This window comes from Trachurus trachurus (assembly GCF_905171665.1).
Source record: "Trachurus trachurus genome assembly, chromosome: 4".
Lineage (NCBI taxonomy): Eukaryota > Metazoa > Chordata > Actinopteri > Carangiformes > Carangidae > Trachurus > Trachurus trachurus.
The window spans coordinates 31,380,217-31,402,818 of record NC_139898.1 but is presented as its reverse complement, the minus strand read 5'-3'; the positions used below and the strand labels follow the sequence as shown (position 1 = coordinate 31,402,818).

At 41.9% G+C, this 22,602-nt stretch overlaps 1 protein-coding gene across 1 annotated transcript in view; it reads right to left on the bottom strand.

The window, feature by feature from the left end:
* Positions 1 to 779: 779 nt before the first annotated feature.
* The window catches only part of brinp3a.1 (bone morphogenetic protein/retinoic acid inducible neural-specific 3a, tandem duplicate 1), a gene marked incomplete at both ends in the record, with an annotated part of 71,883 nt that continues 50,060 nt past the window's right edge, over positions 780 to 22,602 (bottom strand). Inside the window, 4 exons of the mRNA XM_083970303.1 lie at positions 780 to 1,896; positions 10,326 to 10,548; positions 19,181 to 19,417; positions 20,514 to 20,619. Coding sequence (XP_083826429.1) covers positions 780 to 1,896; positions 10,326 to 10,548; positions 19,181 to 19,417; positions 20,514 to 20,619 — 1,683 coding nt within the window. The remainder of the gene's footprint in view (positions 1,897 to 10,325; positions 10,549 to 19,180; positions 19,418 to 20,513; positions 20,620 to 22,602) is intronic.

Genomic DNA, 22,602 nt, shown 5'->3' with positions numbered 1-22,602 from the left:
AGCACATGTAACATATATTGTGATAATGGTGTAATTTTTAATTTTTTTTTTTTTTTGTCTCCCCACCACCCACCGACCCACCCCTCGGCAAAATTTGGAATAATACAGCATCTATTTGTTCACGTTGTATTTCTTACAAAAAATGTGTAGTAGAGTCTTAAAAAGAAGGAGTGAGGAGCTAAAATCAACGACCAGGTGCCCGTTCAAAAAGGAGGTGAAATGATGTTAAAAAAACAAAAAACAAAAAGAAAAAACCCACAAAAATAACAGTGACCAGAAAAATACCAAACGAGAAGAGAAAGAAAGAACATGCTGGTGCTGAGATGGGTTTAACTCGTGAGATGATTACATTGCTTGGGTAATACTTCATCGGCAAAAGCTTTTTGTTTTTACGTATGTGAGTGATTCAGGTTTGTGCAATCTACAAACGTCAGCACGTTATCGGCAACATGTCGGTGATGGTTTATATTATTAACTGTCAAAGTTTTCATTATTTTCAGCAGGAGAAAGAGAAAGAGAAAGAGAGAAAGAGAAAAGAAAAAGTAAAAGCTATGAGGCAAGTTTGGTGAAATCCTCCTTAATTCTACGATGTTGTACAAATTTATACGAAAAAGCTGACATGAGGACCTCAAACGCACTCTTGAGATCCATGACGACAACGGAAAACGTCCCCCAAATGTCCCCCATCGCTCGCACGGCTCCAGAAATGCTCTTAACCGTCATCAGGCCCGTGTGATAACTGCTCTGCCATCTGCGCCGCCTGGCCGCCGGCCCGCTTATTAGCTACATAATTTGGTTGTTTCGTATTCCATGGAGTTGGGCTGCTTGGCAGTGAACGTCTGCAGCGCTGCCTGGATCCTGGCAACGTCCGTGGTGGACAGTTTGAGCCGGTGCCGCAGCAGACAGGAGAACAGGTCCAGGGGCTGCGCTCCGGGCGGAGACAGCCGGTTGACCCGGTCCCGGATCTCCAGCAGCTGCAGCAGCGCCGAGTCCTGCGATCCCTGAGTGTACGGGTAGTCCAGCTGCAGAATCAAGTCCTGGATCGCCTCGGGGTCGAAGTGCATGCTGTAGCCGTACACCTGGATGCTGTTGATCTTCATGTAGCCCAGGTTTCGCTCCGGTTCCATGTACTCCAAAGGTTCGTAATACACGGGTCCGGTCCCGTTCGTGGACGGCCCCCTGATCCGGCTCCGTAGGTAAATGTGGACTGTCTCAAAAAAGGTTTTCCACTTGTTTCCCAAAGTCAAAGTCCAGTTATAACAGTCGGCGGGAAGGTCTAATTTAGTCCTCTCCCAGTCGGGGTAGTTGTTCTGGTCGATGGGCATGATCCAGCTCTCCGAGTGGCTCCCCCCGAACGGGTTGACGTACACGGACAGCATGGGGTCCAGGGTGCTGTTCTCGGTAAGGCAGATCTGCAGGGACATCCCCAGGAGCATGTGCACGTGGTTGGACTTGTACTTGTTGCTCTTGAGCGTCAGCAGCATCCGCTTCCTCCACGACGGGTCGAACCAGTTGTTGAGCCGCACGTCGTTGCTGACGAAGATCCCGTGGATGCCGATGCGGTTGTCGCGCTTCTGCAGCAGGTAGCGCAGCTCCAGGTCCTGCAGGTCGGTCTCGAAGCCGATGTAGTGGTCGGTGGAGTCGGGCACCTCGTTGCGGCACGCGCCCTGGCTCAGCATGTGGCCCTGGTTGCAGGTGGCGCAGCGGGAGCGGTTCTCGTAGGAGCAGGAGGCGCAGGCCGTGCCCTCGCCCACCGCGCAGGGGATCACGCCCTGGCAGGGCGGGTGCTCGTAGGGGCAGGAGCAGGAGCGCGTCTCCTCCAGGTACGAGCCGATGTGGTTGTTCTCGCTGCAGTACATGATGGAGAGGATGTAGTTCAACCAGTAGCTGAAGGGCCTGCAACACAGAGACGGTTAGTTAAGATTTAATGCAGCCATCATCGATACATCTATGAAATTATAAATAATTACTCCACAAAATCCATTTCACTCAGAAACATAAATGTGTTGAGTGTCGAGTGTCTGTGTGAGTTGTTTTCACCGATGAGAAAAGTTTGGAGGTCAAATATGTAACAAGTCTCCTGTTGTAAGTTTTAAAGGGATAGTTCACCCAAAATTCAAATTTCATTATCATTATCTACTCACTCTCATGTCGACTAAGAGCTGTGAGAATTTTCAGAGTCCTCCGTTCCTTCTCTGAGTTACGGGGGGGGGGGGGTCCGTGCAGCAGTATTTGTCCATATAATGGTTGTCAATGGATACCAACTTTCTTCATCCAAAAAGACACACCAAAAAACATCCAAATACCTCCATACTGCTCATCTGTAATGTCCCTCTTGTATTGAAGCCCCGACATGAGAAATTGTTCCGAAAAAAATTAAATAAGTCTATATTTTAAGCTTGTTTGTAGCGGAAGCTCCCAGTGCAGATCTTGCGTGATTTACACTGACTGGCGGAACAATTTCTCATGTCTGGGCTTCAATACAAGAGGGACATTACATACGAGCAGCATGGAGGTATTTGGATGTTTTTTGGTGTGTCTTTTTGGACGAAGAAAGTTGGTATCCATTGACAACCATTATATGGACAAATACTGCCGCGCGGACCCCCCCCCCCCCCCCCCCCCCCCCATAGCTCAGAGAAGCCACGGAGGACTCTGAAAACTCTCACAGCCCTTAGTCGACATGAGGGTGAGTAGATAATGAGTGAAATTTGAATTTTGGGTGAACTATCCCTTTAAGTGTTGAAGATTTGTTATTGTGGGTTCAAGATCAACATCAATTTTAAAACCGCAGTGCAGTTTTCCATCTCCTCTCTCTCTCTCTCTCTCAGCTTCTCTCTGGAGCTCTAGTAACAACAGGTCGGTGTCAGCCAATCAGAAGAGAGGAGGAGGAGGAGGCTCTGAGCCTCTATTCTGATTGGCCGACTGTTTTCTGAGTGATGCAATACAAAATAGAGCAGATTTTAGAATAAAACACTCAGAGAAAGCAAATCCTGAAAGATGTTGGATGGATGTTTGGGTCCAGGTGGTGAGGGGGCGGGGCTTAGGATGACTGCTTTGTTGTGACATCACAAAGTGACAGGAAGTCCTGACGGCTGGTTTTAAGGCTCAGTTTCTAAATACAGGCTGTGTGCATTTCTCTGTGGACTGAGGCTTTGATACTTTCACAGTATTAATATAGAACCTAGAGCTGCTTTATAGTCACACTACACATGGACATCTACCTTTATACTGTATGGAGCTTTAATACAAACATCTACCTTTATACTGTATGGAGCTTTAAAACAAACATCTACCTTTATACTGTATGGAGCTTTAAAACAAACATCTACCTTTATACTGTATGGAGCTTTAACACAAACATCTACCTTTATACTGTATGGAGCTTTAATAGAAACATCTACCTTTATACTGTATGGAGCTTTAACACAAACATCTACCTTTATACTACTGTATGAGACCTAATGAAAATAAAGACACATCCTTCGAACATCTATAAATCTTGTTTCAGAGCAGAGCAAGAATCCCATCACATGGTCATTAACTCGTAGCAAATACAATGATAGCATGGAATGGAGACATGTCTTTTAGTGTTGGTGGAATGAAAGGTTGAAGCTTGAAATGTAACATCTCCCTCTTGTAATAACACTGTGGGTGTAGAGGTGAAGGTCTGCAGCCCTCCTACGGCTCTGTATCACTTCGCACTGTCCAGAGACTCTTGTCCACTATACGCAAGGCCGACAATGTGAGCCAGATCCATTCAAATCCCTTGAACGTTTCGATTCAATCTTTTTTCTTTTTTTTTTCTCAGAGAGCAGACTGAGACCCCGTCCACATGTCTGCTTTGAGAGTCAGACAGAACTCCTCTCATGGAGGCTAAAGGTCCTCTCACTGCTGTTTCACTGGGCCTTGTAAAGTTAAGAGAAAGAGAGAAAAAGAAATTGTTCAGGCTTTGAAAAAGTTTAGGTGATTGACAGTTCGTCTCCTGACAGAACAATGTTTTTTTTTCTTTTTTTTAAAATCAGACCTGATTCTTCTTTTGTCTTGTTTACTTTAAAACCGAGGGAAGAAATGAAATTCAGACATTTCTCATGCACTGTAACTATTATTACCTCAATTTACACTTTAAATATAGACTTTAATATAAAACTGCCTGCAGGTCCTTCAATAATAATCACAATATGAGCCTTTAACAATAAGGAGGCCCTTTGATAACATCATAAATCACAGCTACTATATTCTGATACATGAGTCGATCGAGCCGTAGTAGCGGTAACATGTTTTATTTATTCTCAGCCTCCGACTCTAATGGTGAATCAAAATTCCTGAGGTTGTTTGTGAAGACGGCGGCAGATGGAGCAGATGACAAGAATATAATGTCACAAATCAGTCTTTCATTTTCTTTGTCTCACATCTGTCACATTTCTGAATCCATGTTTTTTTTCCCTCTTCTCCTTCTTTTACTGCAGCAGAGTTAGTCGTAGTTGTTATTGTGGCTGTTTGCAGCTGCTGCTAAATTAATTTAGGGGGGAACAATGGTGCATGTATAAGTAATTTACATTTAAATTTTTTTTTTTTTTTTTCGGTTGGAGGAGAAAAAAAAGAAGAAAAGTTTGTCTGAATAAAAGCTGTGCTGCCTGTGTGTGTGTGTGTATGTATGTATGTGCAGCGTTGGGGGAATTTTTCAACTTTAATGATGAATATTAGATCAAAGTGAGTGAGGATCGGCTCGGCAGCTCCACACACACCAGGTTCAGCAGCGTTTCAGAAAAATGGAATAAAAAATCCACCTCCGGCACATTTTTTTTTCTTTTTTTTTCTTTTTTTTTTCTGGAGGACCAGATCCTGTTTCTTACACGGGGAACAAACACATATGGCCGTGTTCGCCGGCTGACGCCCCGTCACCGAACATCTGATGAGACACACGGAGATATAAATGTTGGATGCCCCCACGTCTGCGCACGGCGGCGACGAACAGAGACGGACAGATGAAAGCTGTTTGCTACAACTTTACAACCAAAATCCGTAGACGACGACTACGATGATGATGATGAAGGAGACTTTGATACTTTGGGTGTGAAGCTCTCTCTCTGATTTGATAACTGAATTTAGTATTATTGAACACACCCTTGCACAGTATGGCCACTTGTTTGATCTGATGTGCTGCGTGGAAATGAAATAAGGTTTGTAACTTAACGCACAAAATCTCCTTTTGTTCAGGTTCTGCTGCTGAATTGTAAAAAAAAAAAAAAAAAAAAAAAAGCACTTTGAGCTGCATGAAAGGTGCTACGGAGATAAAGTTCAAGACCCGTTTTTCCAGACTCCAACTGAGGTCAGAAATAGCGAAGCTGCTGCAAATAATGCATAATGGAAACAATGATTTGCATACAGGCTTCTTTAAGTGCAGCTGCACAATGCACTTAAAGCCGTTTAAAGCCTTTATGTTGTCAGACACCACACTGTCTTAAATGAACACGTCGGTTTTTCTCCGTATCTGTTAAGCAGCGTGAAAAGCAGCAGATAATTGAAGAAATACTTAAAGTCCAAGGCAAATATGGAAAAGAAAGACTAATTAGAGCTTCTAATGTGGAGAAAAAAGAAATAAGATCCACAATCTATAACCGTGACAGATTTCTGTACTAGTGGCATTATGTTTTCTCTTCCCTCCGCTCAATCACTCACTGAACATAAACATAAACACCCTCAGTATGAGAAAAGTCCGACTACAGCTGTTGTGTTTGTCTCACAGCAGGTTTAGGAGTGCATTGAAGCAGGAAGTCGTTCTTGTACTAGTGTTGCGTGGGTCGGGTTGAGAAATGTTCACTTTATTTGTGGGGCAGGTCATTGAAAAGGTCAGAAAACAAATCCCTTTGTAATTAATGTTGGAATATACTTATTTACAATGAGATCTAACGCTTATTTAGGGGAAGTGAATGCATGTTACGTATTGACCATAACCTATGCAATGCAGCAGCAACGCCACAAGAAGCTCCAAGCAGAACACAAGAAGGTCGAGCTGCTAGATTTCACGTTTTGGGACAAGTTCTGTGAGGAAGCACTGTTGTGGAGACGGAGCAAACATTTGGACATTTGTCTGTTTTCAACACTTTTTCCAGACTGAACGGAGCTGTCACAATCATGACATTTTGGTTGTCATTAATTGCCATACAAAAACAAATACTCCTCATGAAGGAGAAGGAGGAGAAGAGCCGTTTACTGGCTTCAATAGAAGATATAAATCAAAACTACATTTATGTTTGTCTTTAGGCTTTGCAACTAAATCCATGGTGCTAATGTCAATAGATGCTCATCGAAATGTGGTCGTTGAATATTAGAAATTAAGTTCTTTGAGATAAACAGTTCTACACAGCTTCAATCATGTGTCATTAAACAATGGAAGAAGAAGGGGGCGCAATGTGATGATGTCATTAAAATAGGACCGGTTAAACAGTGGAAAACAACGAGGAAACAGCGATGGAAATATGACGTCATTTCTGTTCATCCAGCTGTTTTTATACACACGAACGGAAACGACTTTAACCGTTATGCAAAATAATTGTGGTCAGCTCAAATGATCGCAATCAGACGATTATGTAATAATTGTGACCAGGCTTCCATTTTTATAACAAACATCATCCCAACCATGGCCACAGGTTCTAAGTTCTTCTTTTCTTTAAAGGGATAGTTCAACATTTTGGCAAATTGGCCCATTGCCATAATCCCTATAGTCATAGCAGTAGGTTTGCAACCGAGTTGCTCAGAGCTGCGCTACGGAGGCTCATGGGATTTCTTGGTTTCCCTCATCAAACTCATCAAATACACAATCCAACAACTCCACAACGCTCTGGTGGACAAGTTGTGACCTGCACATTCACCACGCTATGAGATAATAACACAACGTTACCAGACAGAGTTGTTTTAGAGGGAAATTCATGCAAAACCACTGATGCGCGTTGCCTTCAGGGACAGTTTTTCATCAAGCAGTCTCTGTATTTCAGCTAGCAGTCCTGTTGAACTATCCCTTTAAAAGACTATACAGACTATACAGTTACCTTGTTCATCAGGCCCACGTTTTTATCGATGCCCACTAAAGTGAATTTGAACCCACATTTAGCAGGTTGGTGGGTGTTAGTTTAAAGCCCTGATTGCACCAGACTTAAGACTGAACAAAAGCCGTATGCAACGACATGTTCAACCTGTATTTAATAGATGAACATATATGTGCTGGTGCAGGGCGGGGCAAATTATTGCATAAATGTGGGACCTGCGGTTTGTGGTTGTGGAGAATACATTTTTATCAAACCATTGTTTTTTTTTTGGGTTTGTTTTAAATCTGGCGACGTGTTGTCAGGGAGAGTGGCTGCGGAGCGTTAACAGTTCCCCAGTCAGTCTGAAAGTCATCAGCGAGAGTCAGTTGTGCATATCTCACCTCCAGAGCGGAGGCTGTGCACAGCGAGGGAGAGGAAGCCGTCCCGCCATCGGAAAGTTGCACGGTGTCAGCAGGACGCGCAAACTGTCACGGAGACGCAGTGTGCAGTAAGAGCTGCAGAGGAGCCGGGGAGTCGCTCTGCAATCTGTTCATCGTCTGTCAGCTCATTTCACACAGATCAATGACGGCCACTTTTTTTTTTTTTCTTTTCTTTTTCTCCTGACCTGCCACAGATTTTCAATTTTCACATGTGGGGTAAAAAAGAAAGAAAAGAAAGAAAACTTTCTCCTCCATGGAAGACGTCCTGCGTTTTTCCAATAGAGACCGTATTTATTTACTTAAAAAATAAGAAAAAAACATACCACTGCCGCTGTGACACCTCTCGTTCTCTCAGACTGTGCAGCTGAAAGAGCAAAAAGCTAAAAAAGAAGAGACACGCTGCCCTTATCTCCGAGGACTGAGCTGGAAAGTTACAAAAGAAAATGGATTTGCAGCATCAAATGAAAAAGTAGATCAGTTTTCTTTTTCTTTTTTGCCTTTTCTCCATCTGACAAAGAGTGCGTCTTAGCGTCAGAGGTGGTGATTCAGAAAATCTCCCAATGAAATAATAATAAAAAAAAGTTTGATATTATTCTGTATCCCATGATGCACTGATTCTGATGGAGAGGAAACGGCAGCGTGTCGGCTTCACTTAGCTTCAGACCTCATTAATGTGAACCAGCTCCCTGTTAGATCTGTAGAGAGCAGCAGGTTTTATCACAGCAGGCAACAAAATATCCAGTTTAAGTATTTGCTCTCATCACCAGGTCTGATTACGTCTTTTCCCTCTCGCTGCTCCAGATTCTGTCTTTTAGCCTCGTAGCCTGAATATTAAACATTAGCTTCAGAGCTAACGTTGCTAACTGCTGCTGCGTGTGCATCTGGGTTTTATTGAAACCTTTTATCCTGATTTTTTTCTATCCTTCATTTTATGTTATTTGCTACTTTCACTGCATAAAGTTTTTTTTACTAACATCAGTTCTTGTCATGAGTTTAAAACATCCTTTTTGATTTTTTAAGCCTTCAAATGCTAGTTTTTTTGCACAATGCACTTTATATATTCTCTCACATCTATGTCAAAATTGTGTCATTCATTTGTATTATTATATTATTACAGTGCAATAAGCCATTATACACCTAGTTGGAAACCAATAATGATACATTGAAATTGATTCCCTTGGCCAAAAATGTTGACCAATGATATAATCTGGTAAAAAACATTAAAAACTATAATTTTCAAGTGTTGAGTTTGGAAATAAAGACTTTTTTTTTTTTTTACTTCAATTGTATCATTAAATAGGGTTAGAATGAGGGTTTCTTTACCTCAGGTGTGAATATAAACTATAAATGCTGTCAGAGTGTGAGGACCTCCTCATGAACAGGATGGTGCATCTCAGTGAGTTTATCCTCTGATTAAATTTGAAATAAAATCAGATTTTGATCATTAATAGTATCTAATTTTTGTCATGCATTTTTAATTTGCGCGTTTACTGAGAGCGTTGTTGTTAAAAATGGACAAATCCTCTGCAAATGTTACTTCATTAATTCAGATTTTCCCTGATTTCAATGTGAAACAGGTTGACAATACATTTCTTTTGTGGCAGTTTTCATTCATAAAGTGTGATAAATAAAAATGCCCTGCACATAACAACCATTACTCAGTTTGCGCTGCGGCATTTCCATTCTTTTGTCTCTTCTCTCATCTCTCGTTGCTGAGCTGATGCATCTTTGTGATGCTGCATTTCAATCTGCATTCATCTGACTCGCTCTCTCGCCCACTGTGTGCAGCGATAGTCTCCCTCCCACTGAGTGGATCTGATAAAACAGTGCAGTAGATTTTACACCTGCTTCCCCCTCCCCCTCCCCATCCCCCCACCCCCTCAACCAACATTAAATTTCACAAGCGGTTTCCTCTCTCTCAGCGGTCAGTCTGCGATGATAAATCAGATGTAACAGCGATTTGTATTTTTAGTTTGTGCCCTTGAAAACCAGCAGAAGCTTCGGTGGAAGTAAAAGTTGTAGCAGTTCTCAGGTTGTTGGGTCTAATCATAAAGCTCAGTGGGCGTAAAGAGTGGGTAATTGTTTGAATGAACACGGACGACATTTCCTTATTTAAAGGAAAGACAAGCTGGTGAGTGTTTCTACAGAAAGACTAAAAAAAATCACATTTCAGAGGATGAATATTTGGATTTTCACCTGAAATAGCTGCTATAATAAAACCGGGGCTGCATCAGCTGTCTCCCGCTATAATCACATTTCTCTTTCATAAGCTCAGTCTGCAGACTGTACCGCTGCAAAGACCCAAAATAGATTGAATGATCTGCTGAGGAGCGATGGAGAAACTTTCTTCCTCTGTCTGTCTGTCTTTTTTCTTTTTCTTTTTTTTTTTTTTGTGTTTCCGCTACGATTTCATCACGCGCTGGTTAACCGACGTTAAAATCTCCCAAACTTAGCACATTCCTCTAAAACACTGCAAACTTTAATTTCACAGGAGGATAACTTTGATTTCCTGGATGTAAAGGAGACCTGGGAGTGCAGCCAAGTCATCAGGTGTGACACTATAGCTTACTCCAGTAAGACCTCAGCTGAATATCAAAGCCCTAATATATTGTGTGTGTATTATTAGCATAATGCCGAGTTCAGGGGATAACAATGCACCGTGCACAGAGAGAGAGAGGTGGAGGGAGGGAGGAGAACAGCTCGCTTGGAAGGACTAGAGATGTGCCTGCAGGCTTTGGATATATACTCTCTATATATATATTCTCTATTTTCACACGTACACACACACACACACACACGTGCGTATCCACGTCCGTGTGGACAGAAAGGTCAGCAGGAATACTTCTCGGCTTCTCACCTCTCTCTCAGCAGAACGATTTTGGGCTGACTGCGACACCTCTTGCTGAGGGTGAACAGCTTGTGGACGATGCGCCGCGCCTTGCTGAGGAGCTGCTGCGTGTTGAGCTCCAGCTGCTTGTAGCGCTGGTGCACGGCCGGCTCCGTGGTCCAGAAGTACTGGATGGCCGAGGTGTTGAGGGCGTAGAAGGTGGGGAGCCGCCGCACGAAGTTCTGGAACTCATCTGTGAAGGAAGAAGGGAAAAAAGAGGCGTGGTGATGATGATGAGAGAAATAAAATATCGATTAGAAAGTAACATGACAAGTCTGTGACCAGAGAAAACGAAGGCTGGAGTGGGTTTGAGTGTTTCTCTGGGGGTGCATCAGTCCTGACTGGACACAGGATCAAAAAATAGTGTGATAAGCATCACTATTTAACATAATTACATTTAAATAACAATATTGTGATTGTAAAGAAGCAGATTTAATCGTGTAAAGACACTTTTTGTTTATATTTCTACACTAAAACAGTGTTTTTTTATTATTATTCATTGCCTCGGGACAACATAGTATAGTGCAGTTGGACCACTGTTGTTTGGACAATAACATTTAAATAGATGGAGATAAAGCAAAAACATTAACTGCCCCCACAGTCAATGTTTTTGCTTTACTATCAACTAGTCTGCACACAAACTGATGCAAGATCATAATGGAGCAGTTAGACTGATTCCTTCTTACAGTGAAGAAGAATCAGGTCTGAGGGACAGGAAGGAGGTCAGAGGTCAGTCAGTAGAAAAACACATCCATGTACTAAGTGTGTGTATGTGTTGTGTGTGTGTGTATGTGCTTGCATTGGTGGTTCAAAGCCAACTCACTCTCTAAAACAACAATACATCATATGTGGCTGATATTTGAAATCAATATTTCTATAGTGTAGCCCAAATGTACTTTACATTTCACTTCTCTAGTTACACACTATAGAAACTTTATTTTACATGTTCAAAATTAACTAACTAATACATACTTTTCGGACTATTGAGTCCACTTGAATATACTGTAAGCCGCACCAGCTAAATTTGAAAAGAAAATAAATTCTGTATATATATAGGCCGCACTTGAATATAAGCCGCAGGTTTTCATGTTGTAACATGAGATATTTACACAGAAAGACAGTAGGGAACTCTGCAAGTCCGCTCACTTTTCTGCTGTTTTGGTTACGCTCCTCTCGCCCATGTGCATTTGTTTACAACGAAGCCGGCGTAAAATCCATAAATGGAGCCGTGGATAACGTTACATAACATATAGGGCCTACGATGTTATGGCGTGTGTGTTTGTGTAGTCTCTTAACCGCCATAAACAAAATATTACGGGTTACGGAGCGCTTTTGTGTTGCGTTGTGCAGAAACCAGAGCTGGAACACCGGGGCGGGAGAAAAAAGGAGCGGCTTATAGTCCGAAAAGTATGGTAACTAACTAACTAACTAACTAAGTAGCCAAGTTCCTGGTAAACTGTACAGTAACGTCCTCTCACTCTATCAGCAGCTGTGTCTCCTCTTTTTTTTTTTTGACCTTGCAGCGGAGCAGTAAGCAGCAACAGAGCGCAGCTGAGCATAACAGAGACAAGTTTTGCTAAGTTTTGCCAAGTTAGATAACTTGCAGAAACTGAGAAACTGAGAAAAGGAGAAAAGGAGAAAAGGAGGAAAAGAAAAAGAGAGAAGATATGGGGAAACCTAAAGGCGCCGATAGCTCCGAAGCTGAATCAATGCTAGACGCCGTGAACGAAGGCATGGCGGCAATGAGAGATGACCTGAGAAGACTGAGAGAACATGGAGATGTCGTGGCTGACAGAAACCTGAGAAACATGAATGAATCCATGACTGATGGCCTGAAGGTGCTGAAAGCCGAGCTGAAAAGTGAGCTGAAAGAAATAAAGAAGAAGATGGATTCTCTCCAAAAGTCTGTAGTGGAAATCAGAGTGGAAATCAAAGAGCTACAGGAAGAAAATGCAAAAAAAGACCAGCTTTTAAAGGAGATGGGAAACAGAATGGAAGAAATGGACCAGCAAGGAAGACTCAACGAGGTGATTGTGACTGGTCTCAAGATCAAGCATCAGACCTACGCAAGGGCGGCTGCGGCTGCAGCCGCCCCACCTGAAGAATCTGATATTAAATCTGTGGAGAAGCAGGTGTCTGAGTTCCTGGCTGGCAAAGACATCGATGTTGACTTCAACAATGTGGAAGTATGTCACCTCTTACCCCGGAGGCAAGATGCTGGAACACGAGCTGTCGTGCTGAGATTCAACAATAGAAGATACAAGACTGCACTGCTGAAGCAGGGCAAGAAGCTCAAAGGCTCAAACGTCTACATCAATGAGAATCTCACCAAAAAGAATGCTGGCATCGCCAGACAAGCTCGCCAACTGAAGAAAGGGGGGAAGATTCAACACACCTGGACGGCAAACTGCAGAATCTACATCAAAACGAATGGATCATCACCTGAAGATGTCCAAATACTGCAAATCAGGAGCGAGGACGAGCTGGAGAAATACAACAACTAAGGTATGGCTCACGAACACTCCATAACATCAACACAGCAAAACATAAGGGTTCCTACACAGACTGAAAAAATAATGGAAATATCAGAGAGGATTGCTGAACTTGAAACTGTGGAGCTGATTATAAATCAAGATGTGAACCATACCTTAGCAGACCCGAATGAAGGAATTGACCCGAATACTCACTTTTATCTTAACATGACCGAGAAATGCCAGTACTACACGGAAGATCAATACAACCAGAACATTGAGACAAATATGGACACATGTGCAAACACACACGTAATCTATGTACTGTACTGTCTAGAGCTAAACTTCAGCTCTGCTTACTACCTGTTGCCAACATGTTATATCGAATGTCATAAGTAAAATATGTTATATCAAAATGTAAAAAACAGAAAAAAGCAAAAAGAAAAGAAAAGACTATGATATGATCTATATACTACTTATGCCGTAACATATTATGTCAAAATGTCATAAGTAAAAGAATGTTAAAAAAAAAAAAAAAAAAAAAAAAAAAAGGGAGAAAAGATTATGATAAAGATTTTATTCTGTGGGTAATGGGGGCGGGACTAGATAAGCTTTTGCTTCTCCCGCTTTCCCTTTCGGCCATGTGCATTGTATTATTGAACTAAGATGAAGTGTGATGATGATGATTTAAATTGACATGCCCGAAATAAATAAATTGATTGATTGATTGATTGATTGATTGAAGCCGACCGGGCGGTTTTCCACCCAACTGAGCAACTGTTGATGACATCAGGCGGGAAAAAAAATTGCATTGGGTGGGTATCTGAAATGAAACCTGGGATTTATTTATGTTAATCTGAGCCTGGCACTAGGATACCAGAGATGCATTTCCCAATATTTGGTTGGCTTATTTAGTTGGAACTTGCCATATCCTGTTTATCTTCCATTTTATCTGTGGGTATTTGATGCAGATACAACGGTTTGGATGCTTGTGACATGTTTTCGGTTGCATGTGCAATGATTTTACGGTTTTCCAGCAGGTGTCTGGAAACTTTATGATTTGGGCTGTTTTTTTTTTGGGATCTACACTGCAGAGTCGGACTCGTAGCTATAAAACCCACCGGACTCGACGCAATCGTTGTGCAACAGTTTCCATCTTCGTGTAATCTTTTTGTGGTGGTTTTTCTTTTACTGCACTTGTTGTTTTTTCCAGCAGTGAAGATGCTTTCTAATAATACTGGGTTTTATTATTTATTATTTTGTCATTTTCTGTTAGCACGGTCACTGAGTAAACCTCAAGCTCCACCCAGGAGTCGCTCAGAGTACCGACCCAGAGGCAGGGACTCGTTTAGCTCCTGTAGAAGTTGAAATATCTTTTCCTCCCTAAAACAAAACTTCCTGCCGAACCACAGAGGGTTGTAACTTCCTCCATCACACACTAAACCAACTCTCTCCCTTCCCATCCAACTGGATTTGGTAAATTCAATCAAGACCAAATGAGGGAACCACTTTGCAGAGGGGCTCCAGAGCCACGGGGGCAAACTGGAAGTAATACTGTTTGACACATATGCTAATGGGAGAAGGCAGGGAGAGTTAAATGTGAGGGTGGGGAGAGATTTCTTTCTTTTTTTTAAAAGTTTTTTTCTTTCATTATTGAACGGCCAACAGTTTTCCTAGCGCCGACACACTGGGGCTCTGTCTGTGGAGCTGCACAGTAAACACACACACACACACAAACACAGTGTCGACTTCTGAGAGCTTCAATAACAATATCATCATCACCGTCATAATCATTGTTAGTTGGTTGAATGGGAAAATCGATGTGTATGCAACACTTGCAGAAAAAAAAAGCGTTGGCGCCACTGTTTGTAATTAGTTAACATTAATCTTGATGAACGCAGCATCTGATTAGAAAAACCAATTAAGTGTCGATGGCTTCCCTGGTGATTCTGCGAAGGTGCGTTACACGTTCCCTTAAAAAAAAAAAAAAAAAAAAGAATTAACTTGATTAAAAAGCTTGTAATAAAATATATTAAAGGGAGATCCAGGGTCTTTCCAGGGCTTCGCTCTCATAATGAGAGGCGTCGCCCCGAGGAGACACCGAGCAGCCTCCATGTTTGTTCGCTTTTGTTCCCGTGTTAAATAAAGGTTTGACAAAGGCTTCCTGTTTTTGTTATAACGAGCAGTTCAAAGACCTGACTTCCACATTATGAGCCTGTTCCTTTCCTCCTGCAGATGTAAATGTGATTTTAACAGCTGGATATTGTTGTTTTAACACTTAATTTTTTTCTCCCCCCCGGCCAATCCTGCACCAGCTCATGTTTACATCAATAAGATTCATGTGGGATTAACTCCAAATTAACAAATGTTGGATTTTGTCTCCTTCTGTGCAGCATCGTAACTTATATATGTCTAATGATTTCTGGAGACAGATGAAGTTCTGAGTGTCTCATCTCTTAGAAACAACAGACTTTGGTCTTTTTATAGGATTTGTTCATTTTTTTAATCCATAATGAGATGTTTGTCTTGTCTTCTGCATTGACGCAAACACGACTAAACTTACACTTTTTTTCACACATCCATCTATATCTGGATTGATTTGTCAAGACATGCAATACACAAGCTGCATCTTTAGAGACATCTTAGTTAGTTTAGGGCTAATAACAATAAAATATTTGGATGAATTAAAGGGATTTTGGTTAACTGCTTCATTGTGACATCACAAAGTGACAGGAAGTCCTGATGGTTGGTTTTAAAGGGATAGTTCAACATTTTGGCAAATTGGCCCATTGCCATAATCCCTATAGTCATAGCAGTAAGGCTCGTTACCTTTAATTGTCGGTGCAAGCTATTTTTAGAACGGCGGAGCAGAGCCGTGAGCTGCTCAGAGCTACGCTACGGAGGCTCATGGGATTTCTTGGTTTCCCTCATCAAACTCATCAAATACACAATCCAACAACTCCACAACGCTCTGGTGGACAAGTTGTGACCTGCACATTCACCACGCTTTGAGATAATAACACAACGTTACCAGACAGAGTTGTTTTAGAGGTAAATTCATGCAGAACTGCTGATGTGCGTTGCCTTCAGGGACAGTTTTTCATCAAGCAGTCTCTGCATTTACCTCAAAAACAACTCTGTCTGGTAACGTTGTGTTATTATCTCATAGTGTGGTGAATGTGCAGGTCACAACTTGTCCACGACAGTGTTTTGGAGTTGTTGGATTGTGTATCTGATTTGAGTTTGATGAGGGAAACCAAGAAATCCCATGAGCCTCTGTAGCGTAGCTCTGAGCAGCTCTGCTCCGCCGTTCTAACAATAGCTTGCACCGACAATTAAAGGTAACGAACCTACTGGTATGACTATAGCGATTATGGCAATGGGCCAATTTGTTGCCAAAATGTTGAACTATCCCTTTAAACAGATACAGTGAAGGAAACAGTGACAGTGCCCCCGTCTCTTGGGTTTCCAGTGGAAGACACTGTTGGAAGTTGCTGCTGAACTACAGACCATTATTTTTTGCACTGAGACAATGATACCTCCTCCCTGGACACCCCCCCCCAACCCCCCACCCCCCCTCTCCTAACCCCCCCACCCCACCACCACCACTCTCTCTCTCTCCCTCCACCATTATTATCTTGTCAGCCACTGAACCCAGGGAGGTAACAGCGCTTCCCTTTTGTATGACTTTAAAAATAGAAGACACTGTCAGATTTAGAGGAGCACGAGCACAGACAGTGTGTGTGTGTGTGTGTGTGTGTGTGTGTGTGTGTGTGTGGGCATTATTATTATTATCATCATTAATAAAAATAACATGAGCGGGGTTGGAGGCTAATTATGTGTGAGCGTTGTTTGGCAGAATCCCCTTAAATGACTAAATTGTGAGGTAACGGTGAATAAATGATGCGACTGTTTCTCTCGCGTAGCCGGGTTTGAGTTTAATGCTCTAATTAATGCACAATGCACCGACTTGGTGCACAACATTATACTCACAGTACAGCCACTGCGTCAGTGTTATGAATACGGACTCTTACAGTATTTGTGCAGATGCAGAATTACAGCATCTATTAAACACTGAAACACTGAGAATAGAATCTATGCATCCACGTCCTCCATCAGCAAAAAATATAATAAAATAGGAAATTATTGTGTCACAGCATCTCAAAGAGAATAGAATAAAATATACAGATACAATAATTGGGAGAATAAAATAACTTAGGCTAACAATAATATTAAGATAGATAGATAGATAGATAGATAGATAGATAGATAGATAGATAGATAGATAGATAGATAGATAGATAGATAGATAGATAGATAGATAGATAGATAGATAGATAGATAGATAGATAGATAGATAGATAGATAGATATTGGTAACACTTTAAACTAAGTACACACTGTTAAGCAATAGTTAAGCATTAATAAATACTGAATTCTTCATGATTAACGCATTAATGAGTATTAATGCGTTATATATGAATAATTCTGTATTTATTAATGCTTAACTAATGCTTAATAATGTGTACTTACTGTATTATAAAGTGTTACCAACATATTTACAGTAATTCAGTTCGTGCTGGATGAAAAAGTGCAATGTAATTTAATGTACAAGTGCAACTCTTGAATAATATAATAATAATAATAATTATTGTATTGTATTGCATTAAAGAGTGTGATGGCTGCTGGCAGGAACGACTTCCTGCTCCTTCCAGTCAAAATAACAACCTCATTCAACAATCAAGAGTCGTGATTATTTTATTAATCTCTCTTGGATCACATACTGAACACGAGTGGCTCCCTGGGGGGGTTTGGAGGCGACTTAGTTATTTTTCCTTATTTAATACAACACCGTTCCCGCCGTTCTTCAGGGCACCTTGTTGCTTAAGCTATCACCAGCTGCGCACTAATCAACTCGCCCTTCGCACACAGGCATGTCGCCGCTAATAACCACCGCACTGTCGGCCCGGCGAGGTGAGAAACAGGACAAGAAGAAAAAGAAAAATGAGAGAAAGAAGAAGTAGAAGCTTAAAGGGCTGGAAGTGAGTGGGAACAGCCAGATGCCCTCAGAGGCTGTGGATGCAGCACAGAGCTGCAGTAATGACACCGAGACAGAGGAGGACTTCAAGTACATGACACAGCACAGTGAGAGGGAGCAGAGCAAAAAAAAAAAAAAAAAAAAAAGAAAAACCTATGCGATTGCTTCTGCTAGTTGTGTGTTGTTTGTGTTTAACACTGCGAGCTATTGGTTTTTACCCAGCTGACGTTAAATTAGCCGAACTAATGAAAACAGCTTCATAACAGCCAGAGCTGAGCTGCAGGAGGATGAAATGAAATCACAGGTTACATCGTTACATCTGCTGCTGCTGCTGCTGCTGCTGCTGACAGATCACAGCTACAGCTACACAACAACTACTACTGTGTGTCACAACAGAGTGAGGATGAAGTGAACTGAAAACACTGTTGACCTGCTCCCATTAGAGTCAAAACGCTGCCATCCCTTTCATTTTCTGGACACTCGGGATTTGCACGGTGTAATTTCTCCATATGGACTCGGACAGGAGGAGGAAGTCGTCGTCTGAGTGGCTCCGACGACAGCGCACAACTGTGTGACGAGAGTTTTTTTTCCTATGCAGACTGCAGCTGCTGGGCCTTTAATATCTGCAGCTGCTTTTAGACCACTGTGTGTGTGTGTGTGTGTGTGTGGAGGGGTTGATGCCGTCGATCGATAACCAGCGGCTGCTTTATGGCACTATTGGATTTACAAGGGGTTTTTTGCATCAATGTCATTAGTGCACAAGTACCTTAATTTGTCAGACATTCAATTTAGCAAATTGTCCGACAAACATTTTTTTTGCAGAAATGTATAATATCACATTTATATATATAACGACACAGTGGATTTATTGTGAGGCCAACAGCAGCTGCTGCAGAGTCGGAGTCGGAGTCAGATTCTGCTGCTTTAAGGTTCATGAGGAAATGAATGCTTGTTTTATTTTGTGCTTTCTGTGTAAGAGTTTTTAAGCGATGACCACAGCTAACACTGCGACTTTGGGACGATCCATCATGTCTGTGCAATTACAGTTAATAGGGATGAGACGCTCTCCTCTGTTGTTTTCATAGACTTTTGCAGCACACAATGCTACTGCTTTACAAAGTGTCTATGTGTGCGTGTGTGTACCGATGAATTCCCATTACACGGGCTGGATGTAATTGCCCCCTTATTTTCATGGCCGTTCTGTCTTTGTTTTTCTTTTTGCCCATCGGCTCCTCGAACAATGGGGTGTAATTTGCTGTCAGTGGGGGAGAGAGGAGAGAAAGAGGTAGGGAGGGAGGAAAAAAAGAAAATACTGACCTGACTCCTCAAAGTCCTGGTTGGCCATGTTCCAGGAATCTCGGATTTGCAGTAAACTGGCTTCCATAGCCCTCAGATCCACCTCGGGGCAATTACACTGTGGGAAGTCCACGGCGCACTGGCACCAGCAGTCGCTGTCCCGGCAGACGAACTGGCCCTCCTCATTACAGCCGATGTAGCTGAGAGCCGCCTGCACGAAGCGGCCCCTCAGGTAGTCTGGCAGCACGGCCTGCAGGCCTGAGGAAGAGGAGGAGGAGGAAGAGGAAGAGGAAGAGACATGGGAAACGTCACATAAAGCCTCTTCTGTCTCGTTGTCACATGCATTACACTGAGATTCACTTAGAGGGATAGTTCAACATTTTGACAAATTGGCCCATTGCCATAATCCCTATAGTCATAGCAGTAGGTTCGTTACCTTTAATTGTCGGTGCAAGCTATTTTTAGAACGGCGGAGCAGAGCCGTGAGCTGCTCAGAGCTACTCTACAGAGGCTCATGGGATTTCTTGGTTTCCCTCATCAAACTTATCAAATACACAATCCAACAACTCCACAACGCTCTGGTGGACAAGTTGTGACCTGCACATTCACCACGCTATGAGATAATAACAGAACGTTACCAGACAGAGTGGTTCTAGAGGGAAATACAGAGACTGCTTGATGAAAAACTGCCCCTGAAGGCAACGCAAATCAGAGGTTTTGCGTGAATTTGCCTCTAAAACAACTCTGTGTGGTAACGTTCTGTTATTATCTCATAGCGTGGCGAATGTGCAGGTCACAACTTGTCCACCAGAGCGTTGTGGAGTTGTTGGATTGTGTATTTGATGAGTTTGATGAGGGAAACCAAGAAATCCCATGAGCCTCTGTAGAGTAGCTCTGAGCAGCTCACGGCTCTGCTCCGCCGTTCTAAAAATAGCTTGCACCGACAATTAAAGGTAACGAACCTACTGCTATGACTATAGTGATTATGGCAATGGGCCAATTTGCCAAAATGTTGAACTATCCCTTTAAACTTTTCATTTCTTTTTTTTTTTTTTACAACACAAACTTCTGTTTCTGCTACTTTTTTTTACTCTGATTCATTACAGCCTGGGACTCTGTTCAGAGCTCTGCGAGCAGGAAAGCATGCATGGCAAAAAGAAAAGACAGAAAAAAGAAAGAAAACACACACACACACACACGCATACACATACACGCATACACACACAAGCGAAAAGAGTGATTGAAGCTAAATTTGTTCTGACACTCTCGTGCTGCAGTTATAAGCTTGCCAGAGAACAGACACTGTGACAATTCCATCAGAAATTGGGGGGGAGTTCAATTATGGATGGCCAACCTTGCAAATGAATCTTGTTTTCAGGGCTCTGAACCAAAACGGAGCTGACAGAGTCGAGGTTGTCATAGTTACTGCATCCGAGAGGGCCCGTCCTTGTTTCGGTCACCTAAAGGGGGGTGGAGGGGGGAGGAGGGGGGAGGAGAAAACAGAGGAGGCATATAACAATCAAGCACACTGAGAGACAGAGAGAAAGATGCTAATGTCATTAAATATACAGAGAGAGTAGAGAGAGCATGTGACTAAATGTCACACGGAATAAGATTAACAACTTCCTCTCCTCTACTCTCTCTTTCTCCTTCTTCTTCTTCTTCTTCGATACTCTCTCTCTTCTTCCGCCCCATGAGAAACACAAAATATATTAGGTATTATTTTAGACTTCGTGGCCGTCGTGCAAATCGTGTTTGGGGATAATAACTGTGTGAGCCGGTGGGCTGGAAATCGAGTTGCGGTGCGACGAGGGAGGATCGCCGGAGTGAAAAAAGCCGTAATGAGTTAAGTTGTGTTGGTGTCATCTGTCAAATTGATCTCGACTCTATTACGTTGTTGTTTGCCCATTACGGCGCCCCCACACTGACACACACACTCTTATAACACGCTAAAAAAAGAACATCCATTGTCGTACCAGTGTAAGCATGTTCAATTCAATTATATACACACACACACACACACATACACCCATACACACACCTGAGGATTTATCTAATCGCAGAGTGTAAATGTTTAGTGGATGAAATGTGATGAGAGAACAAACCATAAAACTATTTTAACATAAATGCAGGATGTCCTCTTTAACAAACTCAGACTTAGATGCAGTTAGCTGGATAAAATGATCCTGTTAATTTAATTCCCATGCAGGTTGTCATGGATCTTTGATTTTCTCGATGTTGATGTTTTTATTTCCCTGTAGAGGATTTGAGCTGCTTTTTATTTTATTCTATTATTGATGAGGATTACACATTTCAGAACACTGATTTTCTAATCCTGGATTAAGTTATCCTGATTTGTTATTCTAACACTTCTTCTCCCAGCCTATAGAGACTCGACACTAACATGCTGATGCTAAACTCACTGAGTTTCAAGGGAGGTTTTTCATTTGCATTTGGTCATAAACCAAAGTGTTAGAAAACATTGAAATGGTGTCAAAGTCAAGATTAAAGTGAAGAGAGTTAAAAAGGTGTCGAGATTAGTGAAGAATTCCCACAAAAACAGGCTGTAGCCTCAAAATCTAAACAGAATTGTTAATTGTGACATATTTAAAAAGTTTCAGGATTTAATTTATTCATCTTCGCCCTCATACATGATTGCAGTATTTGGAGAGTGGCTGCTACATTTAAGGATATAACATGTGTGACCAGTCTAACCCTCATGGAGCTAAGCGTAGATGCAAGCTTCTCGTCCCTAGATCAGTCCACTACACTGGTCTACTCCCCGGCGTCTAAGCGCCAAAGTTTATTCTTGTGCACAATAAATGTTATTTCATTTTTCGATCTGTCGAAAGAAGCTTTCGTTGGAGCCGATTTTCATAAAACCCAATATAAAGGCTAAAACCTGGACATTGATCAGGGCTCCAGTGGAGAACAACAGCAGCAGGAGGAGATCAACTGCCACATACATGGACATAAAAACACAGAAACTCTATGGGCCACATATCGGACCTGCAGGTGCTAACATGCTAACATGTCAGGCTATAACTAGCCTAGTGTTATAACCCTTTATTGGGCATTTACATAAGTTTATCATAACTATTTTTGCATTTTTAACTGTCAACTTGAACATTTTTTTGTATTAATAACTTCATCCAGGTGTCCAGGTGTTCCTTCTAACTTTTTGTTGGTTGTGTGTGTGTGTGAGAGAGAGTATGTGAAATGGTGTATGGTTTTAAAATCTGTTTTGCAGGATGTACAGCATTGATTGTCCAAGACAATTTTCCCTCCGGGACATTAAAGTTTATTTTGATTGATTTTGATTGATTTAAAATGTTTTTTTTCTACACATTTGGGAAAGAAATATTATGAGAACCATATATGGTAACATCATTGCTCTTGATTTGCAGCAAAACAGAAAAGAGAAACAAAAAAAAAGCAAAAAC